Source organism: Desmodus rotundus, chromosome 5, assembly GCF_022682495.2.
Source record: "Desmodus rotundus isolate HL8 chromosome 5, HLdesRot8A.1, whole genome shotgun sequence".
In the NCBI taxonomy this organism is placed as follows: Eukaryota; Metazoa; Chordata; class Mammalia; order Chiroptera; family Phyllostomidae; genus Desmodus; species Desmodus rotundus.
In genome coordinates this window covers 139673962-139701032 of record NC_071391.1, presented here as the reverse complement: position 1 = coordinate 139701032, position 27071 = coordinate 139673962, and the positions used below count along the sequence as shown (strand labels likewise).

General features: G+C 45.0%; 1 protein-coding gene across 2 annotated transcripts in view; it reads left to right on the top strand.

The window, feature by feature from the left end:
• SPRED2 (sprouty related EVH1 domain containing 2) overlaps positions 1-27071 on the top strand; it is a 106662-nt gene that overhangs the window by 58144 nt on the left and 21447 nt on the right. The window contains exons 1-2 of one of the 2 annotated variants that reach the window (XM_045189371.3): positions 30-167; positions 20449-20626. In XM_045189371.3, the coding sequence (XP_045045306.1) occupies positions 151-167; positions 20449-20626 (195 nt within the window). In that variant the 5' untranslated portion in view covers positions 30-150. Of the gene's footprint in view, positions 1-29; positions 168-20448; positions 20627-27071 lie in introns of those variants that run through there. The other variant, XM_024552710.4, reaches the window with a different exon arrangement.

Genomic DNA, 27071 nt, shown 5'->3' with positions numbered 1-27071 from the left:
TGTCAAGGAGACTGAATCACATATGGGGGAAACCACTCCTCAGGCAGCCAGCTGGTTCTCAGGTCAGCAAGAGACGATCCATTTTTATCGGAAGCTTTATAGTAGCAATAATGCTGATGCCCAGCTCCTGGGTTCTACGATGTAGAGGAAATGGCACCGCCCAGCAGGTATGTGCTTAGTGTTTCTGTGGACTTGATTTTCTCCTTCTCTTCTGCCTAACCTTCCCAGGGTTTGCTTTCAACCATTGTTAAGGGAGGGGGGAAAATTCCATCTATAAAGAACTGAAGTGTGTGTGTTTGTGTGTGGTGTGCCCACGTGCAAGGACACAGAGGTAACCCTGGTCTTCTGTTGGACAGATTTCTTGTCCACCCACCTCTTTTCTGAAAACAAATTTCTCCTCAGGTATTCAGATAGAAATGGCCTTAACCCATCTCCTTCATTAAGCCCTTAGTTTAAAAGATGCTGCCTAGGAAACAGCTTGCAGAGGTGGCGTACCTTTTGGGGGCCTTGGCTTAAAACTGAAAAAAAATATATGAATAAGCAGAAATGAGCTAAAGAAGGTGGTCAAATTATAAATATTGTATTTACAATGTTGGATTTAAAAAATATATATATCATGCTTTTTTCCTGCCCTTCAAGATGTATGATTTACTGCAAGAAAGCTTTATTCCCCTGCTGAGGGACTATGTCTGTTTTTACAAACCATGATGTGTTCATGCTGCATTCATGCATTAACTTTCTCTAGGTGGGAGAAGGGGGCATGGGGGCTTGGTATCAGCATTTAATTATAGCTTTCACGTGATCCGAAGGATTGCCCCGCATAATTGGGAGGCGGTGTCAACCGTCTGACCCTCTGTCTCTTTCTTCACTCACTAAATTTAAACAGTGCCTGACGAGTTAAGGCACAGACCTTGTTTATTTGAGCACATTAAACATTCCTCAGTGTGTTGACAGCCCATTCAGTGTCTCCTCGTATTTTTAAATACTTTTTGCATCCTGCTTGTTAGGGACAGAAGCAGTACTATTTATGCTTTTCTGGTTTGTCCAGAAAGGCTGGGTCAGGACCTATAACACAACTGCCCACAATTTCGCCTAAGATTTAGCGTTGATGGAGTAGCTCCATCTATGATGGTAAGTTCTGTTATCCCTCGGACAGCATTAAACATATCTGGGGTTACCTTGCAGGAAAAACAGGCAGTCTTTTTTTCCCCCTTCCCCCTTCTTGTAAAGCCCATAATATTGTCTTGTTTTCCTTGAGGTCTCTCTGTATTTAAAGTGTTGGTGAATGTATTAATTTTACTTATTTAAATACATTTAGAAATTCAGATAATATGGGAAGCCAGTGTGAAGGGAGTTTGTTTGGCCCACTTCTGTTTGTTTTGTAGATTAAGGGGTACACTTTTTTTTTAGAATGGCCAATTTGGTTTTGGAGACAGGGCTATCTCCAAATTTCATTAATTTTGCATTCTATAAATGAAAGCCACCTGTTGTGCTGTAACGTGCTAATTCTGGTAGAGGACAATGATGAGGAAGAGCAGTATTTGAAGTATGTGGGGGTTTTGCTCAGAATTTTCCCGCCCACATCTGCGGTGCTTATTTTTACACGTGCATCGTGCATATTTAATAATGGCACTTGGTACTGTTAAAAATACTTGGGGGTCCTTTTTATTCCTTCTCATTAACACTTTTTAAGTTGTAAAAGAAAAGCTACTTTAAAAAATGTTAGCTTAAACTAAAGCCTGAATTTTGTGACCTTCTAGTAAATGGGGTCCTCTCTCAGAGCTCTGGTGAATATCATACTCAGCTCAGGGTTCCCTTTGTCAAAAGTAATCAGAAAAACAATTGACTTAATATGGACTAAAGGGAGAACAGCTAATGTGCTCCGATTTTGCTAACATCTTAGTTTCCATTATGTTTTTTTTTTTTTTTTTTTTCTCCTTGAGGCCTACAGAAACTGATTACAGGCAGGTATATGAAAACATGTCTTCCAAAGTTCTTCACTTGGAATTTTCTGTGAAAATGGCTTGCTTTCCTGGGACTCGCGTAGTAGAGACTAACCAAGGTCCTGTCCAGATTATTTTAGGGCAGCGTAGACTTTGTTCAGCTTTGGTGAACACGGCGCACTGGGGGATAAGGACCACTGCAGCTCGGCGGCAGGGAGCGCCCCTGCCACTGGGGCCGCCACTCCTCAGGGGCCCTTTTGCTGTTCTGCCCATGAGCCATCAGTCCCGAGTGACCACATGGTTTTTAGGTTCCTTTCTTCCCTTTGAGGGCAAAGGAATACAGAGCGACAGCCACCACTGAGGGTCTCATCTCTTTCAACTTGGAAGCGATCAGTAGATACTGAGTGAGACGCTGCCTGTGTTCAGAGCTGTGCGCTGGGCAGTGTTAAGTTAAAAAATGCTTGCGATCTGGGCCAAGCCCTGTCCTTGCTTTAATTCCCTCTTCAGTGGGGATTTATTGTTATTGGCGATAGATTCCTCCTGGGTTTTCTTTTTTATTCATAGATTTACTGGAGTCTCTAATCTGGAGCCACTAATTGCTCTGCATAGAAGCAACTTTTAGCTATTCCCTTTTGGTTCTTCAGTGGCTAACTCTTCTTGGATGGATATCAAGAAAGAACTGTCCTACTCAAAAATTCATTTGATAGTTTTGGTGGCCACATTTTCTGAGCCACGTAGAGTGACACCACCTTGGACAAAGGGGGCTTTTTCCCTCTTCCTTGAGGGGGTGAAAGTCAGAGACAGTATAGAGTGTTTGAATTCTCAAAGCTTTGAGTCCACAGTATTTCAGGGAAACAGGTTAGTAAACATCAAGGTTAGTTTTCCCAATCTTTTGAGATTTGAAGACCCCTCCCCTCTTGAGCATCTATTAACAGTGTATTCTAATGACTCACAGCTATAATGAATTCAGTAACCACTTAATAAAAACAACATTATTTAAAATCACTCTAGATTATCAACATGTAAAAATACTGGTGTCCAGAGAGATCTGTTCAGTGAATGCACAGTCTGGCCCTGCTGCACCGGTGGGTGATTTGTGGATGCGTGGTGATGGCCCCCAGGGGGAGGGCTGGGCCTGTTCGTCGCCTGTTGTCCACTGTCCACTGCTGCTCCGCTGTCCCCCCGATATCCACGGTCTATGGTCACTCTGCCTACACAGTGGGTGGGATTAATAGAACTTGTAGATGAATCTTGTAGCAATGTCTGGAAATAATCACCTTTCAGGTGTAGCTCTGAAAACCCAGAAATAAGTACACAACAGCCTTCTTAAGGCATGAGTCCCACTCTTAAGGACCCGTAAATGGGGCAGATGACCACTCTCTTATCAAACCAGCATGGACTTTTATTAGTCCTGAGTGTTCTCCTAGGTATATATTTGCTGTCTACTTGTTTGCGTTGACACCTGTGCCCAGATTGTCTCGGAATGCGTGCGGGACAATCATGGAAGTCGTGCCTGTTCCCAGGTGGATTCTTAATCACCGAGGTTTCTTCACGACTGTTTTGGTGGCCACAGTAGGGATCACCATGGGGAAAGCAGATGCTTCAGAAGCAGGCCGGCCGTCGGCCCTCTTAGAAAGATCTCCTGGCTGATGACAGTCTACCTCCCTTGCTGCACACTCTGAGAGCGGGGCAGGGACTCAGCTGCCTTCTCTTCCTTCATAGAGCTCAGTGTGCAAGGAGCTGCAACAAGATACTATCTCTTCCCAGATTGCAGCCCCAGAGATGACTTTCAGTTTTCTGTATTAGTGCATACAGTTGTGAAGATTTTCAGATTGGAGGTGTCCGAGCAGCATTGGGATTTTTGTGGTTTTCTTTCCACACATGTTCCTTGTACCCATCCAGTGGAAGAGATGGGTTGTTCTGGCCCCAGGGGGCCTGCTGTCTGACCGGTCCGCTTGAATTCCATTAAATGGGGCATAGGCAGCGTGTGTCACACTGGCTGCTTGGGAAGGGGGAAGAGCAGAACTCGTGTCTGTGGGTGGGCGTGTGCGCTCATCACATCACCGAAGAATGACGGTGTGCAAAATCTGGCAGGAGCTTGCTCCAAAGAAAAATAAAACAGCCCCTTTTTCTGCTTTGAAAAATATTAAAAAACATCACCAGCCCCCACAATGAAGAAATGGAACTCTTAGAAAATACTTGTGATTGTGTGTTTTTAAAATAATCTTAAAACTGAGGTTAGAATAGAAGAAATAAGAAGGGACTGATCATAAAAAAACATTTTTAGGGATTCCATTGCCTACACTGTAAACACGATGAGCGTGCTATTAGACTATAAGGCCTCATAGGGGAATTTTTAAAGCTCACAATTAGGGGAAAGTCTGTTATTCTTAACTTGGCTTCTGTTCTTTTTTGAGATGGTTTTGTAAGAAAGGCCATTTTTATCTCAGACAGACTCATTACAAAGTTAATGTTTTATTTTTCATATATGTAATTTGCCTGGTAGCCCAAGGAACGAGCATGGGCTACATTTACATTTATATTTAAAGCACAAGGTCTCTCTTTTGTAGTTACTTGAGATCTTGCAAATGTGTCACTTGTTTCTCACGATGTAGAAGAGTATTTCTCCGATTAGGGGAGAGTTTCATGGGGTGCGCGTGCATGTGCGGTAATGTTTACTTCCTAATGACCACAAAAATACTCTTACCAAAGCCCAGAATTTATGAATTTGAGGTCTTGAGTGTATCCATTTCAAGTGGCCCCTTTTTGTTTTTCAAATTGTCTTTTCTGTGTGTGTGACAGGAAGCCAGATGACATAAAATTGGCCACCTTAGCCATTTTTACGTGTGCGGCACGTCATTATTTCACCGAATGCACGTTGTACAGCAGACCGCTAGAACCTTTTTCATCTGCAAAACTGAAACTCTGTGCTCATTAAAGAGCTCCCCCCACCCCCTCCCCAGCCCTTCACAACCACCGTTCGACTTTCTGTTTCTGTGAGTTTGATTCATTTAGATGGAAGAATTTAAAAGTGAAATCATGCAGCATTTGTCTTCTTGTGCCTGGCTTATTTTACTTAGCATAATGTCCCGAAGGGTCATCGTGGCAGGATTTTTTTCTTTTTTAAGCTGAAAAATCTTCTATTGCATGTATTTTCTTTATCCATTCGTCCTTGGGTGGACATTTAGGTTGTTCCCACCTCTTGGCTATTGTGAATAATGCTACCCTGAACATGGATGGGAAATGAATTGCCTTTTGAGATAGGAGTTGACTTTGAATAAGTGGCAGGGTTCAATTCTCTGTACGCAGCCACACAAGAAAAGTGCCGTCGTGTCCTAACTCCTCGTGTTTATCTAGCCTTTCTGGTTTACACGAGAGCTTCCGTAAACCAGGTTGCCCACTGCAGGAGTCGGCTGCGCGTGCAGCAGTTTTCAGTCCGGGATGGCGCGTGTGCGGTGCCTTCAGGGATCGTGACTTTCCTGCAGGTGGGCTTCGTCCTGGGAGGGGGCCGAAGCACACAGTGCGTGAACTGAGCTGCGGGTAGTTCCCCCTCCACCAGACATTAAGGCAGGGCCCTTTTATTCTTTCTGCTGACACTCAGTGGCAGCCTGCAGTGACAGCATGGCTTCAGGGGGGTGTGATTCCATCTGTTTGGCCACACAAACTGCCACCTGGCCAGAAAAGCTCCCAGTGGGAGCAGTTGGCTGTGGCTACTTGGATGTCCTGCCTCGGGCAGTGGGCAGTGGTCTTTAGCCACCACTGAAGGCATGACCTAAAGCTTGGTTAGACTTCCTGGTGTGAGCGTGTTGGTGACGGGCAGGAAAGGCCTGATTCAGCACCTTAGCCTCCAAGGGTCTCAATTGTCTGTGAAGACCAAGAGTCTTGAAATCAGACAGCTTCTACTCCTTCCACAAGCTGGTGGACTTAGTTATGTGAGGATGGCACTAGCGTTCCCCAGAAGCTCTCTTTGAAATCAAGCCAGAATACTCTCCTACAAATGAAACTATTTTAAGAATATTCTATTAAACTATGAGCAAGCTTGATAGCTAGTTGGCCTACACATTCTCTGTACTGCCCAGCTCTTTTATGGGAGGAAAGTCACTTGAAGGAAGCACGAGTACCAGGTGGATGGCTCTGCTTTGTAATAACTCAGAAGGAAATGCCCCTCGCGGGTCATATCCTGTGGGCCTGACGCCTGCCCTGTCCCTACCCTTCTAATTGCTCACCAGCATCATTGCCACCATAAAAGAACAGAGCTGTCACCCCAGTGACCTTTACTTGGATGCCAACGACCACGCCTGTAACTCAGTGTCTGGCTGTTGGTTTGACTGCTTGCTTGCTTAGGGGTAAAGATTTCTCCATCTTACTAGTGGATGATCATCAGGTTGGCTCTTTTTAGAGCCATTCCAGATCCAGTGGTATCAAATTCCAGGGCCCCCAAAACGAAGAGTAAATCGGGGGTTTAAGAACTCCTTGTTTGCCTTTTCTCCTCCGCCCCACACCCAGGCAGGAAAACTGTTGGCCAGAGCTAAGGAAGAATGGGCCATTCCCACGGGAGAGGGGAAGAGGCTTCTGCTAAGGAGACTGTCAATGGACAATAAAAACCATTGGGAAATAGAACCTGTGGTTCAGGTATCTTAGGAACTGATTAGGCTTTTCTGCTGCTCACCATTTTACGGTTTTCCTGTGAGGAAAATACACTCCAATTTCAAACAACCGATTTAACAAGAAAACTCTGGGACCTGAGCTCATTCGTGTCGTGGAAGCATCCTGGATCTAACATGAAACTGGAAGTGCACAGAGGTGCTTTTTCAAAGGTCTACAAATAAGTTTCTCCCCACCTTTAAATTAAGGAATTGCTTCATTACCTTTTGCTACTGGAGCAGCTGTCTTGAGTCGGTTGATAAAGCACGGAGGATGAACTGTTTGGGAGGAAAGAGGCAGGTCGCTTTTCTCCTCTTCTTTGCCTGTGTTTGTCCTGCACATACTTCTTGGGGGTTTTCTTCTACGTGGCTAGAGAGAATCTCACATTTGTGGATGTGTAAACCCAGTCACGTAGCAAGTTGTACCTGTTTTATTCAAAGGATCTTATTAAACTTACTAAAGCTCAATTTTCAACACTTTCTTGCTTTTTCGAAACACTTTGGTAGACCGGTTTCACCCTTGGGAACTTTATAATTGCGTAATAACACTTGCACTGAGAGAACATATCTGTTAGTTTGCCGTGGTTTCAGGTCTTTGTGGTTTGGGATTTTTTTTTTTTTCAATTCAAGATATTTTCGGTTGCCATTTTACTGCTGAAAGTTTTCTGATCTGCTTTTGTAGAATATTTGTGTGGCTTAAGTTTGTTAAGCCCTCTGACACAGCCAAAGGACTTTAAGGGCACGCGTGCGTGCGTGCGTGCGTGCGTGCGTGTGTGTGTGTGAGCACAAAGTTTAAAAAGGAACCTCAGCCCTCACCCAGCATGGCTCGGTGGTTTCGGTGTCGTCCCGCAGAGTGAAGGGTAGGCAGTTCGATTCCTGGTCAGGGCATTTGCCTGGGTCACAGGCCTGGTCCCTGGTCCGGGCATGTGCATCCAGCAGCAGATGGATGTTTCTCTCACACAGATGTTTCTCTCCTTCTCTTTCTCCCTCCCTTCCCCTTTCTCAAAGAATGAATAAATAAAATCTTTTTGTTTTTAAGGACCTCAAAGGTCATTTGGCCCCTACCCCTCATTTTACGTACGAAGAAACTGAGGCTGCCTAGCAGATTGTGGGGTGCCTCAACCAGGAGTGAGAAGGCGTTGTGCTTATAGAGGTCAAATCTGCTGGCTTATGGATGGCGTGACTTTCACTGATGGATCCAAATATGCGGATTGCTTTTGTTGGTAGGAAATTTTGCCAAACTAAGCAGAATTCCCCAGCCCGGCTCGGCCCCCCCCCCCCCCCCCCCCGCAATGTGGCTGTGTGATTAGTGATACCTCTTCCTTTCTCCTTACGATTTCTTTGACAGTCCGTTGCCTATCCAATACATATCCAATACATTTTAAGGGACTAATGAGAATAACTTCTCTTGTATCCTCTAGATCACCTACCTTGGATATTGTGAGGACCTCTGCCACAACATAGGACCCCTTTAAAACAAAGTACCAGGGGAGGGGGGCAGTTTACAGAGAGCAGAACTTAGTCCTTTTAGTTGTTGCAGTGCCAGTGACCTTGAGCAAGTTCCTTCTCCAAGTGAAGGATGTAGGGTAGGTGGTTTCTACGATTCTTTCTAGCGTAACGAGTGTCTTAACCTGTTCGGGTGGCTCTTCTAGTCCTAACTGAAGACCTACAGTCCCCCGGTAGGCCTGCCTCTACTCGGGCATCTCCCTGGCAAGTGAAAAGATCCAGAATTCTGCGGGGAGAACAAATGCCTTGCCTGTGCTTTGTTTCTTTGTGTGTTGAGCTTTTCATCTCCGAGAGAGAGGTGGCAGAATCCGAGAAGAAAGGGAACCAAATGAACTGGTAATTCTTGCCAGCTGAAAGGCCGTTCGCGTCCACTGGAATACAGGCAGGAGGCTCTTAAAACCCAGTCAGCCTCTTACTGCACAACATGCTGACTTTCCTCCCTGTGGGCTAAGTTAGCACCTCCTTTTGTTTGAAAACAGGTCTTATTAAGGCCTGGCTTATAAAAGATTTTGTAGGTTTAGGATTTGGTATTAAGCAGTTTGGTAAAGTAATTTCCTGCCCTTTGAACCGTGGTTTGCTTTGGGGATTAGGAGGGATGGCAGGTGGCAGGTTGAAAAATGGGAAATGTGTCCTAGATCTCATGAGGAGAAATAACCAGACTTTTCCGTACCTCATAGGTTCTTCTAGGCTTAGTGTTGATCTTCACTTAGAATGTTGCACTATACATTTTCTTCTTTTCTCCATATGCAAGTCTTCGGGTTTTTTCACCAAGGATTTTGCTGAAAGAGCTGTACAGTCAACATTCACTAGCTCCTGTCTGCCACTAGCCGTTTGCTATTACTGCTTTATCACACAGGTTCCTCCCCCTCCACCTGCTCCTCTCTCCATCCAAGGCTCCCTGTGAGTTAACAGACACTGCATCAGCATCCCAGCATGTGGATCTAAGTAGACGCTTGCTTTGTGTTCTCCAACTCAATGAGGAACAAAAAGAAGACATTCCGAGGAAGTCAGGCACAGAAGTTCAAGGGTAGCAATTTAAAGATGTGAATTAGAGATTATTGACTTTAAACAAACCCCCTTGCTATTTGTGTGTTGAAGTACCAATTTTTCCATTACACGTGTGTTCTAATGTGGTGAGAGTTAATTTTGTTTAGTAATCTAACGTTTCCATTGGTGGCCTTTGGGGGGTTAAATGTGTGGATTCTAAGTGCCTTTTTTTGGAAGGGTGTATTAAAACAGGGAAAGTGCTTTCAGAATAAAAAGTAGGAGAAGACAGGGCTCCCCAAGGATGGGTTGTTTTGTTTAAGTTGGTAATCCTTTGATCTTGATTAATTATGAACTGCACTGAACTCTGGGCTCAGCAGAGCAGCAGACAGTAAAAGCAAAACCATAAACCTGGATTTCAGACTTTGGCCCCAGCCCCCACCCCCTTCACACTGTGCGGTCACCCTTCAGTGCACAGCCATCTCCCTCCGTGAGAAGCGGGTTCCTTCTGTTTGGTTTGAGTTAACTTTTCACTTTTTACAGTAGTTTACTCATGTCAGAGTTGTCTGTGTTGGGGTGATTTTTGACAAAATTTGGAAGTCTCCTGTAAATGCCTTGATGTTAATGAACTGTTGTGGTAAAATCTTACCGTTCTTTCCTAACATGTTTTAGCTGGTCTTAAATTATCCATGTTAACATTTAGAGAATTGGTGTGTGATGCTATGGTTGGAACTCATATTTTAATTCAGTTACTTGATGCTGAGTTTCTAAAAAGTAATCTTTTCCAAAATTTTAAAATTTTGTTCAATTCAGTGGAATTGTCGTTTTTTAAAAATGTTTAAATTGTAGTATATTTACTTTGTTGTTGCTATTGTTGGAGGAGAGTATGAGTTAGTTTAATTTCCTGGAGCACTGCTTTAAAACCCAAAAATAATTTTAAATATGTACCACAGCCTACCAGTGAAGAGCGCACCCACTGAACAGACACTTCCTAGATGAGGACACAGAGGTCCCAAGGGGTTGACCAGGAGCCCCATCCAGGATTTAAGGGGTAAACGACCAGGACTCTCTAGTTCCGTGGACCCCCTTCTGCTGTTAATAGGAATCAGAGTAAATGTTTTTTCAAAGTTCAAGAAAAAATGATCACCTTCTTCCCTAACTGTGCATCCGCCGTCTTGCCCCAGCGCACCAGGCTTGGCCTCAGCCGGGCCTTTCTTCTGCCAGCTGGGCACGTTACTCACCTCAGGAGGTCCTTGCTCAGGAACATCACACTGATACAGGGAGAGTTGCCGAAGAGCCATTTTTTAAAAAGTCTCAGACACAACTTCTAAAATTGCCTTCTCAGTGGCTGAAGCTAAGATTTACTTGAGCAAACGGTCCGTTGTTCTGGTCCAAGACTATGCAGTGTTGTGGGTTTGGGTTGTGCATTAGCAGACAGCCCTGATGCCTTCACATAGCAGGCGATAAGAGCTTAGAGGTTAAATTAACAATTTCATTTTAAGCACGGTACTGGAGAGTTGAGTGAGTCTCACAGGACTTTCTAAACCCCGTTGAGAAGGAAACCCACACCCGGTGTCCTGCAAGGCAGTTTCCAGCGTGCCTGCGCACTGCCGTGGGCATCACCTCCTTTCACTCACAGCCTAGGAAGATTTGCCCCTCGACTTACTGAAGTTTGAGGCACCAGGGCCACCAGAACTCAAACTCGCCTTTACTGCTGTAGATTCTAGAACTGTAGGTCCCTGTTCCCAGGCTGTGGAGTTATGAAGGATCCCTAAGGGCCTCTGGTATTTTCTCAAAGGCCTCCTAAGCTTCTGTAAAGCTTACAAGTTTAGCTTCCACTCTCAATCTTTGTTTCTTTGTGTCCTTGCTTCATTTGCCTTCTTTGGCCTTTTTAAGGGTGGCAGGACTCAGCAGCAGAGAAACAGGGACCAGAGTAGTGAATGGCACATTCCCAGCACCCTCCACTGGAGAGCCCCAGAGAGCATCCTTCTGCAAGACACCTACGCTGCAGGGCCAGTGCCTCGGCCCATGTGGGAGTGCACGTGCGTTCCGGCTCTTAGGGCCTGAATGTGCGGTAGGTCTTAGGTTAGAAAACGCATCTGTGTACAGCGCACTGTAATTTAAAGGAAAACATTGGAGGCAGTAGCCTGCTACATCAGCACTGTGTGTTAAACAAGGTCTGGCCATTTATTTTTAATCATAGACTCACTAGCTTATAACAATAGGAGTTTGCAGTAGTTAACTCCAATGGAGTATTTTTGTGTTAAAATTTCAATAGGAAAATAAAAATACTAGAGGCCATGTCTAATAAACTTTCATGTGCTAGGATGGATTCTAAAGAGCACTTTATAAATTATTACATTCAACAGTCACGCCTGTTTCAAGCATCAGTGCTGTTGGTAGTGTCCTTCAGAATAATAGAAAAAGCAAACCTTCTCGTGTGCGCATTAAAAAGGGGTGTGTGGGTGAGGAGGTCTATTTATATGTCCAGCGTAACTAGGTAGCATCAACAACAAAGATGCTGGTATTAGATGTGGCATGTGAGGGTGGGAATGGGCATGCCCCATACTTCCCCCTCTGGGCAAGGGTAGAATTTGGACTTGGAGGGCTCTAGTGACCTTGCAGAACTTACAGAACTTATTATGGTGCAAGACTAAAGTGGGGGGTCCCAAAACATTTCCCCAGATTCTGAACCCAGCACATAATAGCGAAGGAAAACCTATTCACACCCTCTCTGGGGCTCCTGCAATATAAGCAGGACCCTGGCTTTCAGTCTCATTGATTCCTGGGTGAAGGAATCACCAGGAATCAATGAGACTGTTCCCGGTCGTTGCCAGGCAAGCACTCACAACCACTACCGCCCTTTGAGTACCGTGTGATGCAGTGTGATGGAGTCCATCCCTAGAAACTCAGTACCGTTTTAAAAATGCGTACATTGTGAAGATAAAACGTAGAAAAGCTCTGTTGTAATCCTCTGGGGGAATTACTCCTCATGGGCAAGATGAACTGTGGCATCTCAGAAAAAAGCAGGGACACAGTGGAGATTGGAGTACAGAGCTTGTTGTCCTTTCCTGGTAAATCTGGTCACTACCAGGGTGCCTTGGCACCAGGAGGTCACAATCATGTTAGGACCTGTTCAAATACTTAGATTTTTTTCTCTCCAAGATACTGGGGTGAGGCAGTTCCCAAGGCAACTTTCCGTCAAGCGTACTTTGTGGCTGATTGCACAGATGTTAGGTTACTGCGGGGAAGCCTTTTCTTAGGTGACCTCAGCCCACCTTTGAGCTTCCCCAATTCTGATATCACGCAAACCAGTTCTCTTTATGAAGCTAATGTGTAATGTTCAGAAAGTTTCTTGCTGCTTTGTAGTGCCTGAATAGCAGCATTAGAGAGGAGAGAAGGTCGTCAGCAGAGCTGGCCTCTGCCAGGTCCAGCCTCTTCAGCGGGGTTTTCCTGCCACGGTTTGCTGTGACGCCCTAACCAGCGCAAGCGGTGCGCACCTTTATTGCGAACATTAAGCAGGCAGAGCACACATTCTACCTTCATTTCAGTGGCTCATACAGGCGGAAAATCACGGCCCCACCATGCACGAAACTACATTATGTGTAACTTCCCTTGGCTGTAAAGTTCAAAATACATAAATTTCTAAAACCAGGGCAGTCGATTTCAAAAAAAATTCTTAAGTAGTTGATACTTAATAAAACAGCCACTCACAGAACCCCACCACCCACCTAAATAGAGTGTGACCGATATCTTTGGCTTCTCATCACATTTGATTTTGCTGAAATATTTAATTGATTTTTTAAAAGATGGCTAGACATATATATTTCATATACATAAGTATTTTATACAGTACAATATTTTATATATGTGTATATAGTTCAGTGAAACCAAAGAGCCCGTAGAAATCTACAGGCTCAGGACGGATGGGCTAGGCAATGGGCGAGACTGCAGTGAGCAGGGTGCCTGGCCCCACGGCAGGGCTTGGGGCTCCGCCTGGGGCTCCTGTGGCTCTGCTGGCAGCTGGGATGTGCCGGCTGGAAGGGGGAGCCTGAGAGGCTGGATTTTAGCTAATCCCTTTCAAGGTCTGGTGAAGTGGGGAAGGGTGGAAAGAGGGCTGGGAGGAAGTGAATGTAATGTTTAGCATAATGCAGAGATAAAGATGCCCTGTAATCTGATAAGGGCTGACTGAGGAGAGGGGGTCGGGAAGTATTTATGGGGGATGTAAAAGTTCCATTCTCCATCTCTGAAACGGGGCGCGGGGGGAGGAGCGGAGGGCCTGTTCGCAGCTGGCAGATGGAGTTACTTTCCTCTACAGGTGTGCCCGAAATGGAGGCTCCATCCTGGTTTTTATAAATCTGACTTGCATTGATAATTGCTCCGGGTCCGTTTTGGATTTTCTCCTGACAGCCCCCTGCCAACTCCAAAAAAGGAGTTTTCTGAAAAAGGCAGTCAATGGTTGGTGAGGCCGGTCTAAGCACCTGTTTTTGTAATCAAAGTGAGCTTTTCAGCAGAAATAATCACAATGGCTACAGCTTCTCTGTACCAGACACTTCACCTCTATCACTGCTTTTAACCCTCCCAGCTTCCCCGCAGCAGAGTAGATCTCTCTTTCTCTTTCCCTCTCCCTCTCTCCCCCTCTCTCCCCCTCTCTCTCCCTCTCTCTCCCTCTCTCTCCCTCTCTCTCCCTCTCTCTCCCTCTCTCTCACCCCTGCTTTTGCCTCCCTTCCCTTGCCCACTCCTCCCCTTGCAAATAAGGAAATTGAAGCTCAAAGAGAGGCTTCTTCAGCTACTGAGAAGGTCAAGGCACTGCTGACCTGTCTGCCTCTGAATATTATTTACAAACACAGTGTTGCCTTAGCACCATTTCCTACAATGCCTTTGTTTACTTCTGCAGTGTGGCCCATTACAGGGCCTGCTTTGAATCTGGAGAGAACTTAGAACGCAAAAGCCTGAGATCCAGACTTTGCTGTGCCACTGTAGCATCAGCACTGACCTCCCACCCCAATAAAAACCTAGCTTTGAAATTGCTCTATGCCTCCCGTTCTGCCTTAGGATACCACCTACATCTTCTGTATGTTGAGCGATCACAGGACAGCAAGTCCTGTTTTTACAAATGAGGCCACATGTTGGGAACACAAAACATTTTTCATAAAGAAACCACATTTAAATAGCAGATCCCCAGCTTAATTTGTACAAGTCAGTTTTACTCAAAATGCACCTAAATAACATGGCATTGTTTGGATGGTGATAGTCAAGCAGTATTTGTAGTGACATCGATTCTTGGGGGCAGTTCAGCTCAAAATCAGGCCCTGGGGCCCCACTCACCTGGTGTTTGGACCTGCATCTGGAACTTCACTGGGTCCTTAATTAGTTACACTGTTGTAGCAGTTGAAACTTGCAGAAGCATTTTTGTTGTTGTTATTTCTGACAATAACATTTTTTGAAAATTTTCTAAGGCATGCTAGCAGCATTTTCCTTGTGCACATTAGAAAATGAATCTACCTTTGCCCTTCCTGCTCTACCCCGCCCCCCCAACCAACCCCACATCTGGTTAAAACATGTTGTTTAATGCTTTACAGAAAGAGAGGGGAGGGGAGGTGGGAAGCAGTTTTCCTCCTTCATACCTTTTGGTAGTGGAGTTCATTGTCGTTTCTCTTCTGGGTGGGGCGAGATGCCTGAGTAACGTGAATACACCACTGATAGGGAGCAGTTGGCTCCCAGCCATGCAGCTGGATTATCCAGACATCCTTCTAGCTTTCAGTGCGGCGCGTTATCCCCCAGCCTTGTTTTAAATAGCCAGCTGCCCGGTTAATGCTGGCTGGTGGTGATGTTGCCAGAGGAAATGGGGGGGGGGGTGTGCTGTCTCCCCCAGCCCCAATGCCCCCCACCTCATCCCAGAGAAGTCTGCCCTGGGGAGGGGCATAGGAGGAGCCAAGGCAGGAAAGAGGATGCAGCGGACTGAAAGCAAAGACCAAAGTTGGCAGTCTGGAAGCCAGGCGATGGGGTATTTTTTTAAATCTCTAATCAATGAGTATTTTTTGGAAATAAGTTTATGGCATTAACATAAGTAATGCAAACTTCCTTTTTTGTACTTAATTTCCTCAAAGGAAAGGAGACCAGTACACAGCTGCAACACACAAAAGCATGCTTTAATCAGAGGCGTGGAGACTTGCAGACTCTCACCTTGGCCCTTTCCCGTTCGGATGAACCCACAGCGCCCTCACAGAGGAGCTGGAAAACTGTCCCACCAGAGAGTTGCCGTCCTGAGGGCCCTTAGTTTTTCTAGAATAAATGGGGTGTTGGGGGGGGATTCTCAAGTTGTTTGTATGCAACTAATCTAAACAAATGTTATAAGATATTCATAATCTTTTTTATCATGGTCTCACATTTTTGGTTTTAATTTTTGTAAAAACAAAAACTATGGGAACAAAAGGACAGCTTCAAACCAAGTTTCGGTGAGTTATTCTAAAATAGGGGGAGGCAGAATTAGACAACGCCAGTGACTGGAGCGTCTGGGAGGTTCTGTCATTCACCGTGACTGCAAGAACCCTTCCTTCGGGCCTGGCCGGCTGTGCAGAATAGGTCCCTGGAAGCGTCCATTTTTTGAAGACACTGAAAAAGAAATTACTGTGATGAAAAATATCTCTCTGTAGCTCATGGACTGGGAAGCATTAAGAAAGTACAAGAACCTGATGAAGCCCACCCAGTTTCTAGCGCCCCTAAGAGTGGAACGTGGAGAGGCGACAGGAGGCCCAGTGTTTGGAGAGCTTCCACCACACCGCGCAACACGAACAGCCAAGCCCCTGGGAAGCACGGAGCCGTGTGAGACGCAGGCAGGGTGAAGTCCGTACACCTGCTTTGAGAGGGCACAAAATTGAAGATACCTCTGTGACCTCAGGCTTAAAGAGAGTCACCCGTCTCCATCACTCAGGCCCAGCTTTCTTCCCTGTTTTCCTTCTGTAAAAATCTTCACTGAGCCTTCAACACCTCTGATTGACAGTTCTCATGTTTTCTGATTTTCTGAGCTCCCCATGCTGCAGTTGGCTTTTTTTTAAGTAGTTTTGTTTTTTAAGATTTTGTTTATTTATTTATTTTTAGAGAGGGGAAGGGAGGCAGAAAGAGAGAGAAACATCAGTGTGTGGTTGCCTCTTACATGGCCCCCACTGGGGGCCTGGCCCGCAACCCAGGCATGTGCCCTCGCTGGGAGTTGAACCTGCAACCCTTTGGTTCGCAGCCTGCGCTCAATTTACTGAGCTACACCAGCCGGGGCTGCATTTGGCTTTTATAAGGTTTCTGCTGAAGCATTCTCTGTTTCAAGTGGCTTGCCTGCTTCCATGAGAGTTTTTAAAATCACACCTATTGCTACAAGCCCACTTGCCCCAACTTAGATTGTTTTCTTTATTAACTTTCTACACGTATTTTTACTGGTCCTATTCAATTTATATTCACTATTTCCCAATCTCAGCAATTCTGTATAATTTTTTTGCATGTAAATAATTAAGGAGCTCACTCCAAAATTCCAGAATGTCAAGTCCAAAGGATGTATTCTAGGGTTTGTTTCACCAGACCTTTCTTTGAAACTCTTCTCCCTCTCAGCTTTCCATACAATACTTTCCGCCCGTGTTCTTACTTCTCGGGCGGTCCTTCATGTTCTGCTCTCTAGCACTTCCTGAACTCGCTCACCACAGCCACTGTGCCGTCCGGCGGTGAATCCACCCACCTGAGTGTTCCACCGGCACCTCGGGCCTTTAATGTTTCCACAAGCAGCCTCATTATCTCCCCTGTTTTTGTTAGCTACATCTGTCAACCAAGCCACAAAATGTGGGTGTCACCCTTGTTCTCAATCTCTCTGATCTAAAGGAACGTGTGTGGAATCCTGAGATAAATGCATTAATGACTGAACCCATGTACTGTAAGCCATGTGATTTTTTTAAATTCAGTGCTCCCATTTAATGAAAAGGAAAGCTTTACACCATCCCGATTAAGCTACTGTGACTCATAAGCAAATGAGTATTGAACACTGTATTTTCTCAGGATTCTATTAGCTACAAGTAATTTTTTAAAAACCTGTTTATAAATTCATGTGTTTAACCCAGTCACTCCACAGCCTACTACATGGAAGCTGCTGCTCCAGGCTCTAAAGATATATAGCAACGAACAAAAAGGGCATAGTCCCTGCTCTCAGGAAGCTTCCGTTTGGTTGGGGAAGGGGGGCGAACAAAGAGGGCAGAGGCCGATTCCATAGAATGTAGAAAGACAAAGCAGGGTGAGAAGATTTAAGAGAAATGGACAGTGCTACTTTATACAAAGTGGACAGAGAAGTCTTCTCTGATGAAATAACCTTGAAAACGAGCCTAGTTGGTGTGCGGGGAGGAGAGTGGGAAATGGGGTTTTAAGGGACAGAAGTAGCATGTGCAGAGTCCCCGAGGTGGGAGTGTGCCTAAGGCAGAGGCCCATCGAGGGCAGTGGGACTAAAGTGGAGCAAGCAAGGAGGAGTGCGGTAACATAAGTGCTAGATTTTTCCTATACGACTCGGAGTCGTATAGGAAAGAAACTGTTGGAGTGTTTGTTTGAGTAGAGTGTCATAATCTGAGTTACCTGTCTATTTTCCTAGAAAGCTGGGCTAGCGTAGAAGGAAGGAGGCCAGTGAGGAGACTTCTGCCATGGTCTCAGAGGCGTTGGCAGCTGGGGATCGGGGCAGGGCTGACGGAGGTGGTAAGAAGTAGAGTCAGCGTGTGTTTCAAAGGGAGAACCAGTGGGATAGGAAGGTGGTGGGAATCGAGAGTCCAACCTGAAACCAGCTGATCGAAGTGCCCACTAGACCGCTGGTTTTACTGGTCTGAAGCTGAGGGAAGAAGTCGGGAGAGAAACGTGAATTGGGGCACTGTTGGCACATAGAAAGTACATACGTTGCAGTTGTCGGCCCTGGCTTCGGTCATGGATGGGTTAGCCACAGTTACCAAAGGAGAGGCAGCGAGTACCGGTACAGGGTAGTAGGCATGCTGGTGGGCACGGGTTCAAGGTCTCTTCTGACTGTGTTTATTTTATCAGTGACATTAAAGCCAGCTCATCTGTCATCTGAGAGGGAGGTGGTAGGAGGATGTGCGAAGTCATACTGGAGACGGACTGGGGAGGTGGAGCAGGATGCTGGGTGGCACATGAGGACCTGTGGAGGGTCACAGTGACGACTTTCAAACTAGACCTCCAAGTTAAATAGAGTGGGGTTTTTCCTGGAACCATATTCAGCAGCCTGGGTGGGAGCATGGAGTTAAATAGATGGTGGGATTTCAGCAGAGTTGGGGTTTCGCCAGGCAATTACAATGAGGAAAGAGAGAGCAAACGTGTTAAGGTTTTGTGCAAAAGAGCGTCGTGATAGCCCATGGAACTTCAGTTGTGTAGAGAGTCAAGTGAGAGCCTGAGGGGTGTGGGGAACGGGGTGGGGAGGTGGTCATAACACCAGACTGTGGCCCCCTCGGCATAAAAGTACTGGGGTCTGCGGGGAGGGAGCTGCAGAGTCGGGAGGTGGTGGCTGGAGAGCAGGATGCTTCAACTTGAGATTCTGGAAGTTATGCAGGTGTTGGTTTTGACAAGTTTAAGGGTGTGCTCTAGCCATGGGTGGCAATGGTTAGGTGTGAGACCAGGGCATCGGAGGAGAAGAGTTCCAGAAACCCAGAGACAGGGAATTGCAAGGATCCTCTGGGAGAATAATGAAATTATAAAGAATCATAACAGGGATCGGGGGAGAGAGGGGGAGGGACAGTGAGCCCACTTGCTGATGTCTTCGAGGAATGAGGGGGAGTGACCCAGAGGTCTGGAAGATTGAAGAAGGGTGATGGGGGCATGGTTAGACTTGGGAGCTTCAGAGGAACTGGGGCGAGGCCCCTCGCTGGCAGCAGGGATGAACGAACACCCTACCCCACATCTAGGCTCAGTGGGGAGGGATGTGCGAGAAGACAGTCCGGTGGGCATGGGTGGCAGGTGCTCAGCCCAGAGCACCTCTGCATTCAGGTTAAGAAAATGAAAGGAACTACGTGAGGTACCAGGAGCAGAATGGTGGTTGCCAGGGGAGAGGGGAGAGTGGGGAGTTAGTGTGTAATGAGTGTGGAGTTTGAGTCTGGGAAGACGAGAAACGTTCTGGAGACAGATGGTGGGGATGGTTGAAGAACAATGCGAAAGTGCTTAATGCAATGGAATTGTACACTTAAAATGGCAAAGTGTACGTTATGTGTTAGATATTTTAACACACACACACACACACACACACACAGTCTGAGGAAGGTAAGGGGGTGTTGGGCCTTGAGTGTGGTGGGCCCAGTGGGTGTTGGTCACAGTGGAGGGTGAGCTGTGGGGAGTCATGGGAAACCTGGGTGGCTTTTCCTCTGGGGATGAGTGAGGCAATGAGGGGTGTGGCACAGAGGGACTGTCCCAAAGGTCTCGGGCAGGGTGCAGCCTGTGTGGCCGGGCTCTGAGCACCAGACCTGGAGGGCAGGCGGGAAGAGGGGGTTCTGTGTTACCCTGCATCTCTGTTTCCCTGGAATCTGGCACAGTGCCTGCCATGTAGAAGACAGGAATTATGTTTGAATGAGTAAAAAAATGAATTCTTTCCAATGAAAGAGAGTAGCAAGCAAAAATTTGATGGCCTTGCTGAAAATCCAAATACATTTCCCACAAAATGGTGAAGAGGGAAAAGAAGCCGGAGTTGGTCTCCGGAGGAGAAAGGGGATGTTTGGCAAATGTGCAAAGGAACTGACTGTGAAATTGAAATCGAGACTGGAAAAAACAGGATCAAACACAAGGTTACACCTGTGCAAAGCGTATTTAAATTGAAATATTTTCCCAGCTATACACACACAAGTGATTGCATGAGGAATTTGTGATTTGGAAATGGATTTTCCTGTTGTTATGCTAAATTTGGAGGATTATTAGCTTCATAAAATGTTACACCTTGGTCACTCATTATAAAGTAAGTTTTAAATGTTGAAACCATAATGTCCTTTTAAGTAATAGGTTTGTCTTTCCTCACTTACAGGTGCCAGTCTATAGAGATCAGCTCGTTTGTTTTATCATTAATGCATACCACCCAGGAATTGCAGAATGTTATGCCTGCATATATCTTAGAAGGCTCACCGATATTTTTAGTTACTGCGCATCTTTTTTAAAATGTCCTTTTATATTGAGCATTATACGTGTTTTGGGGGTTTTTCCCTTAAAAGTTGAGATGGGCTGCCTTTTAAGGTTGCTGCCAGGCATAGACTTTCTTTTGGTGAGTCCAGCAGATGCTGGCTGGTGGTCGGCGGGTCATCTCACACTGTGAACATGTCCTGCAGCTGCCAGACCGTTGTCATGCCCCATTCTTCTTGTCGTTTTAGTGACAGCTACATTGTGCGTGTCAAGGCTGTGGTTATGACCAGAGATGACTCCAGCGGGGGATGGTTCCCACAGGAAGGAGGCGGGATCAGTCGCGTGGGGGTCTGCAAGGTCATGCACCCCGAAGGCAACGGACGCAGCGGCTTTCTCATCCATGGGGAGCGGCAGAAAGACAAACTGGTAATGGCAGACAGGGAACGCGGGGGTTCAGTCGGCAACGACTGGTTTCTTTACTGTAAATCATAGCCCTCTTGCCATAGCTTATGTTTCCCTTCTTTGTCTGACTTCAAACTCTTGCGAAAGCTTCAAAAGTTCTAACTTTGGAGCTGGTGCCAGTTGGAAAGCGCAGCCCTGGCTTTCCAGCAAAGTCACTGTGTACCATGTAGCTCAGACGCTGCAAAGTCGTACACATGACTGTCTTGTCTGCATCTTTGATTCGTTAAGCTTTCTGTTACTGTAACAAGACATTCAAAACAGTGTGTTCTTCGTCGTGAGTCAAATGGTAGTGAGCTGTGGGGTCAGAGGTTTTAAAAATACGGGGTGAAAGGTAAAATGAAAAGAAAAAGTATCATCTGATATTTGGTTACTTCTAGATAAATGTTCAACTAAAAGGTACTGTAGCTGCTCTTTCATAACGTAATGAGTGAAACATGCTCGGGAAAAGTAACAAAGAGCAGTAGTATCACACTTCTGTAGTAGGATTCTAAGGGCTCCGACCTCTGCACTTTGGAGCAAAATCGTGGTCTCCCAGTGCTGGAGGCGTAGACGATCCACTCAGTGGCACGAAGGAACTCGAATGTCCAGTTCTGGGTTTTGAAGGAATCTATGATATGAGGGAAAATCGAATGTCTGAATCTATTTTTAATTGGTGGCCCTGAACCTGGAAAAACACTGCCCCTATCTGTATTCGATTATGGTGTGTGCTCAACAGCCAGTAGATGATTCAGAATGTGCAGGATGGTACAGGATCTCAACAGAAAAACAGAGACGCAGCCAGAGTGTCAGTGTCACCTCTGAGACCCTTAACTGTGGCACCCGGTGAGTTTTATGTGCCGAGGGTACAAACACTTCCTGTTTTAAAAAGTAACGAAATAGATAAGACAGAACAATTTGTAAATGTTACATATGAATGAACGGAAATGCTGTTTTCATACTTGATTCATTTCTGAAAAGGAAATGAATGAAAATTGAAAGTGAGAATATGGGTCATTTCAAGAGGTGTGTCTATTTAAGAAATCTCCTACATAATAGTCAAATAATTAAATATTCTTGTTTATAAGATACTCACCCTAAAGGCAGTGTGACCACACCACCAATATAAGATAAAATAACTCCTTCACCCAGCACTGACCCTATGCGAGCCCTTTAGTTAGGTCGGAACACGGTGTCCCGACAGCAGCCTGCAGAGTTACACCTGAAGAAACCAAGGTTCAGAAGGACTCCTTGTTCTTGGTGACTCATCTTGGGAGTGTGGAACCAGTATTTGATACCCTGTGACTCTGACCACAGAAGTGAACTGGAGTCAGGTGTGTGCAGCCACCTTTTGCTCTTTGATGTAGTTTTTCCTCCCTGTGCATATTTTTGTTGTTACATACCTATAATCAGAGCTCATAAACAGTTCTGTATCTCATTGGTTTTGCCCTGACATTCCTGTAAACAATTCTCCATGTTGCTGTTATCAGGTTGATTGATATTTTCTGTTTATTTGACAGTCTCCTTAGTGTCAAATGTTAGATAATACTGGGGAGCGGGTAGAACCTTAATTATCTGCATTTGTTTTTTTTAAAGATTTTATGTGTTTACCTTTAGAAAAATGGGAAGGGAGGGAGAAAGAGAGGGAGAAAAACATCGATATGTGAGAGAAAGATCGGTTACCTCCCACACACCCCCAGCCAGGGACCTGGCCCGCAACCCAGGCACGTGCCCTGACCGGGAATCAAACTGGCCACCCCTCTGTCTGTGGGACGATGCCCAACCCACCGAGCCACAGCAGTCAGGGCTGTCTGCATTTGTGTGCCTACCTGCATATTTCACAGTTATTATTTCCTTGGAATAATTTGGGGGTCAAATTTTTATGACTTTTGATTAATGTACAAAGAGCTGCTACCAGCATGTATGAGAATTTCCCTTAATACAATGAAGATCAAATATTTTTACATCTTTACCAATTCAGTAGAGTATCAGTTACTGTTATTGTTGATCACTATGTTGTTGATTACCAATGAGATCAAATGTTTTTCTGCTTGGTAAACAGTGGCAACTAAATTATCTGTTAATGTCCTTCACATACTTACCTACTGGGATCTTCTCTTCTTCGTTTGTGTGCCCTCTTGTACAACAAGGATGTTAATCTCCATCTGCCATGTCTGCTGCAAATATTTTTATAGTCTTTTGCTTGCCTTTTTATTTTAGTTGATTTTTTTTTTCCTTTTATCCTCAGCTGAGGACGTGCTCATTGATTTTAGAGAGGGGAGAAGGGAGGGGGAGAGAGAAAGAGAAACACTGATGTGAGAGAGAAACATCGATTTGCTGCTTCTCACACATGTCCCAACCAGGGACTGAACCTGCAACCCAGGCATGTGCCCTGACTGTGAATCAAACACGCAACCTTTTGGTTTAAAGGACAACACTCCCAGCAACTGAGCCACACCAGCCAGGGCTTGTAACAATGGGGTTTGTTACTTTGCTAGCAAATTATCTTAATTGAATGGTTCTATCTTTTTTCCTGGTATTTCTATGGTTTGTCATAGAATATCTCAACCTGAAATGACTTTTAGATTGTCTCATGCAGCTCCTTCATTTTATAAATACATAAACTTGTATCTTAACTTTTGCCAGCTTGTTCAAGGCCCTTTATCTAAATAATAAATAACTCAGTTAAATTCCTGCAGCATTCTGTAGGGGGAAATACTATTGTGTCCACTTTGTAGTGCGGAACCTCAGTGCTATAAGAAGTGACCCATTTCCTCTGTCTAGGGCACCAGTCCTTAGCAGAGCCAGCACTGGGAACCATTCCACTGTGAAGCCAAAACCCGGTCCCTTCTTACCAACTGTGCGCAGTGACAGGGCAGTCCTGGTTGTGGACCAGCTTCTGCCGTCTGATGCTATTGTGAAAGGATCGTGTGCCTCCCTCTCTGCCCATCATGTTTCTCCATCACTCCGTCCCCTTCCTGACCCCTTTGCAGTGACTCTCATGGACTTTTATATCCATTAGTACTTAAATCGCACGCCCACACACACCCCACTGTGCTTCTCCATCTTTGCGCCCTTTGCCTTGCTTCTGTCACAGCCCCGGAAATCCCGGGCTCCTGACTCAGTGCTGCTTAGCTCCCTCCCTCTGCCCTGTCCCACCACACAGACAGACATACACACACACACACACACACACACCCTTGGAGATCTTCTTTGGCCTCCAGGCTTCCATAACGTAGCACTCCCACCCACTGGAGAATGTGAACCCACGTGGGACCCCTGCAAGTGGGTGGGTTGTTGAAGGAACCCTCCCACCTAAATGGTGGGTTTTCGAGGAAAGAGTGGAGATCATTTTGGGGACACAGTGGATGGACGGTGTCAGAGCCACCAGGATTCCAGCTGGGGTTGCAACATGCTTTTTCAGGTAGAAACCGTGTTGTCGACAGTTTTTCCCATGCAGTCAGTCCTCGAATTCAAAAATCAGTTTTTATTGTTGTGTGAATTACTTGTGGAGGCCTGTGAACTTGACTGCCGTTGTTTCTGTGGGAAAGTCTGTGTTCCAGACATCGATTCACAAGTTGCTATTTGAGTGATTTTTTGTATTTTGGGGACAATCAAGTTTTTCTGAGCAATTACATGTAAATTTAAAATTTCTGAGTTGAGGGTAGAGGTGAAAGAGGGTAAATGGGGGATAAATGGTAATGGAAAAAATAAAATAAAACATACTTATTTTTTTTTTTTAATTTCTGGGTTTGTCTTCCTTTAGAGGGATTAAAGGAGTATACTCCTGAAACAAGCCCTATGAGAACCACCTTAGGAAGGTGAACCACAAAGTCTCAAAGGCTGATCATTCCATTGCTCCCTGGAGCAGGTCCTGAGCTCTCACACGCATTTGGTGGGAGTTCCAGCTGGCAAAGCTCTTTGAAAGGCAGTGTGGCAGGATACTGATTGATGTTAAGTGTGTACAGGGGTGTCAAACTCATTTTTACTGGGGGCCACATCAGCTGTCCACAGTTCTTTCACTTGAGAGTTCAAATTTTATTATTGGCCACAAATACCTCCACTTGTTCTCCTCAAAATGACAGGCTCACTGTGTCCATTGTCAAGAAAACGTCTGCCAAATACACAAGTCGGAATAAATGTAGCTGGTCTGTTGGTGGGTCTGTTAAGAAGTCCATGAAAAAAGCAGGTAGTTCAACTCACAGCTGAAATAATTACACTTTCCTTGAGACAGTCATCATTCTTCCCTTTTCCATCCGTGCATTTGTGCAAAGCCAGGGTCTCTGCATGCACTTCAACCAGAGCAACATGTTACAGCAGATTGGAGGCGGAAATGGAGATGAGAATCCAATTATGTGCACTGCTGTTTCATCACACAAAGTAAAAGACATGCATTCAAGGGTCAAGATTTAATCATTTTTAATGGCTTCATCAAGATCAATCCCATGTAAAACTGACGTGTTTTACCTTGACCGTGAAACAGTGATGAATCCGGTGACTTTGGTGCAGGTTGGTGCCACGGCACAGCAGCTTTACCCACCGGTCCTTTCGCACCTTTAGGAGAAATGGCAACACAATGAAAAGGCAAACAAGTCTTGTGTGGAAACAGTTTTGTTATCCTGGACCCCCCCTGCAAGGCAGGGGCGTGGAGCCGGAGAGCTCCAAAGAGCCACAGACTGAACTTGGAGAACATGTATAAGGATGTGCATTCCAGCACTGTCTGTGAAAGTGACCAATTAGAAATAACCTAAAAATCCCCATTAGTGTGGAGAATAGCTGACTAATTCTAATACGTTTATACTGAGGAATATTAGGAACTATTAACCTTCCTATGTCTCTTAAGACATGCTTTTAAGGAAAATACGAGGCAAGTAGTAATTTGTGGGTGCGGCCACATTAAACACACTCACACTTACTTACACACAAACTTCCATACCGAGCCCACCAAAAGGGCACTGGGGTTGCGTCCGCCACGCTGATGGCGGGTAACTGGAAAGGAACAGGCAGGGAGGGCGGGGAGGAAAAGATGAATAAGAAAGAAGTCTTCATATAATGCATTGAAATTACCTAAAATCTTTTACAACTTATATTTCTTGCATAGGTTTTTAAAGCCTCCAACAAAAATATAGTCACTTTTTTTCTCCCCATGCATCTCATTTACAAAGATATTTTTAAAAGCCTCTCTCAAGTTTTAAGTTGATGCTAAAACTTCACTAGACAGTTTATACCTGTTGGTAAGATTAAAGCTTCTGAACTTTTTATTTTTATCATTAAACTAAAATACATAATGATGTTATTTTGCTGAAAAGGACATAGAGAGGTGGTTTCTGATCCCCTCCCCCTCACTTAACTTAGGCGGCTACACTTAGGTTTCTATGAATCTCTTAAACTTCTGTAAGAAAAATGTACCATTGTAATAATTTTGAATTTGGAAAACATCAAACGAAGACTAATTTTTTTCACCCTAAAAATATGGAGAAACTGGAAGTCTTTGTTTTTACAAAGAGTTTCTTTTGAGACTTTGAATTGAGACTATTAAATTCTAAAATAGATAGCATTTGTTGGTTAAAGCCTGGGTTATTTGGATTTCCCCAGTTTGAAGTGGGGCTGGGCTGACATTTAGCCATTGCACTATTCTTAGGGGGAAATGGCCAGGATAAGCAATTTAATCATAAATAGAACTGTGTGAAGGGACCGTTGTCTTCCTTCAATACAATGTAACGCAGTTACCTGCTTGGGGCTGCCTCTCGATAACACCGATTTGCCTGTTGTTCTCATCTCGGTAAGTTAGGGACATGTAGTAAGTAGTCAGCACTTCATTCCTGTTTGCTAGATGTATCTTTGAAACCTGTGGTCATTTTAAAACATTCGCTGGTTTGAATTTATACCAATTCAGGCAGGCCTTTACTCTTACCTTCACTTAGTAAGATTTCATTTCGTTAAATGAAGAGCTTTGCCAGAACAAGATCAAAGAAACCATTAACACTTAGTTGGTGTACGTAGGAATAAATACTGTTGACATTTTAGAGATTTTTTTGTGTGAGTGAAGAGTGGAATTTACATTCCCATGATTGCAGTGCTGCTTGTATGCTGTACTGTTGTACCGCGGTATCCTTATCAACACTAACACTGCTGGACGTGGAGATACGTGTCGTGCAACACCTGATCTTTCACAGTCTAGTCAGGGGGAATAAGACTGAGGCACAAGCAATGTTAGAGAATAATGTGGGATCTAGTACTAAATTGTGAAGATGCCAAGAATCGGAGTAAACAAAAGTAGAAGTTTCCAGTACAGACACACTGGAAAGTGAGTGTGACCCTGTTAACTTTCTCATCGATAAACGTTAGTGTTATTTCCATTTTAGAGATAAAAGGGCTGAGGGTCAGAGACACAATCTTCTCAGAGTTTTAGCTTAGTTAAAGGCAATGCGGA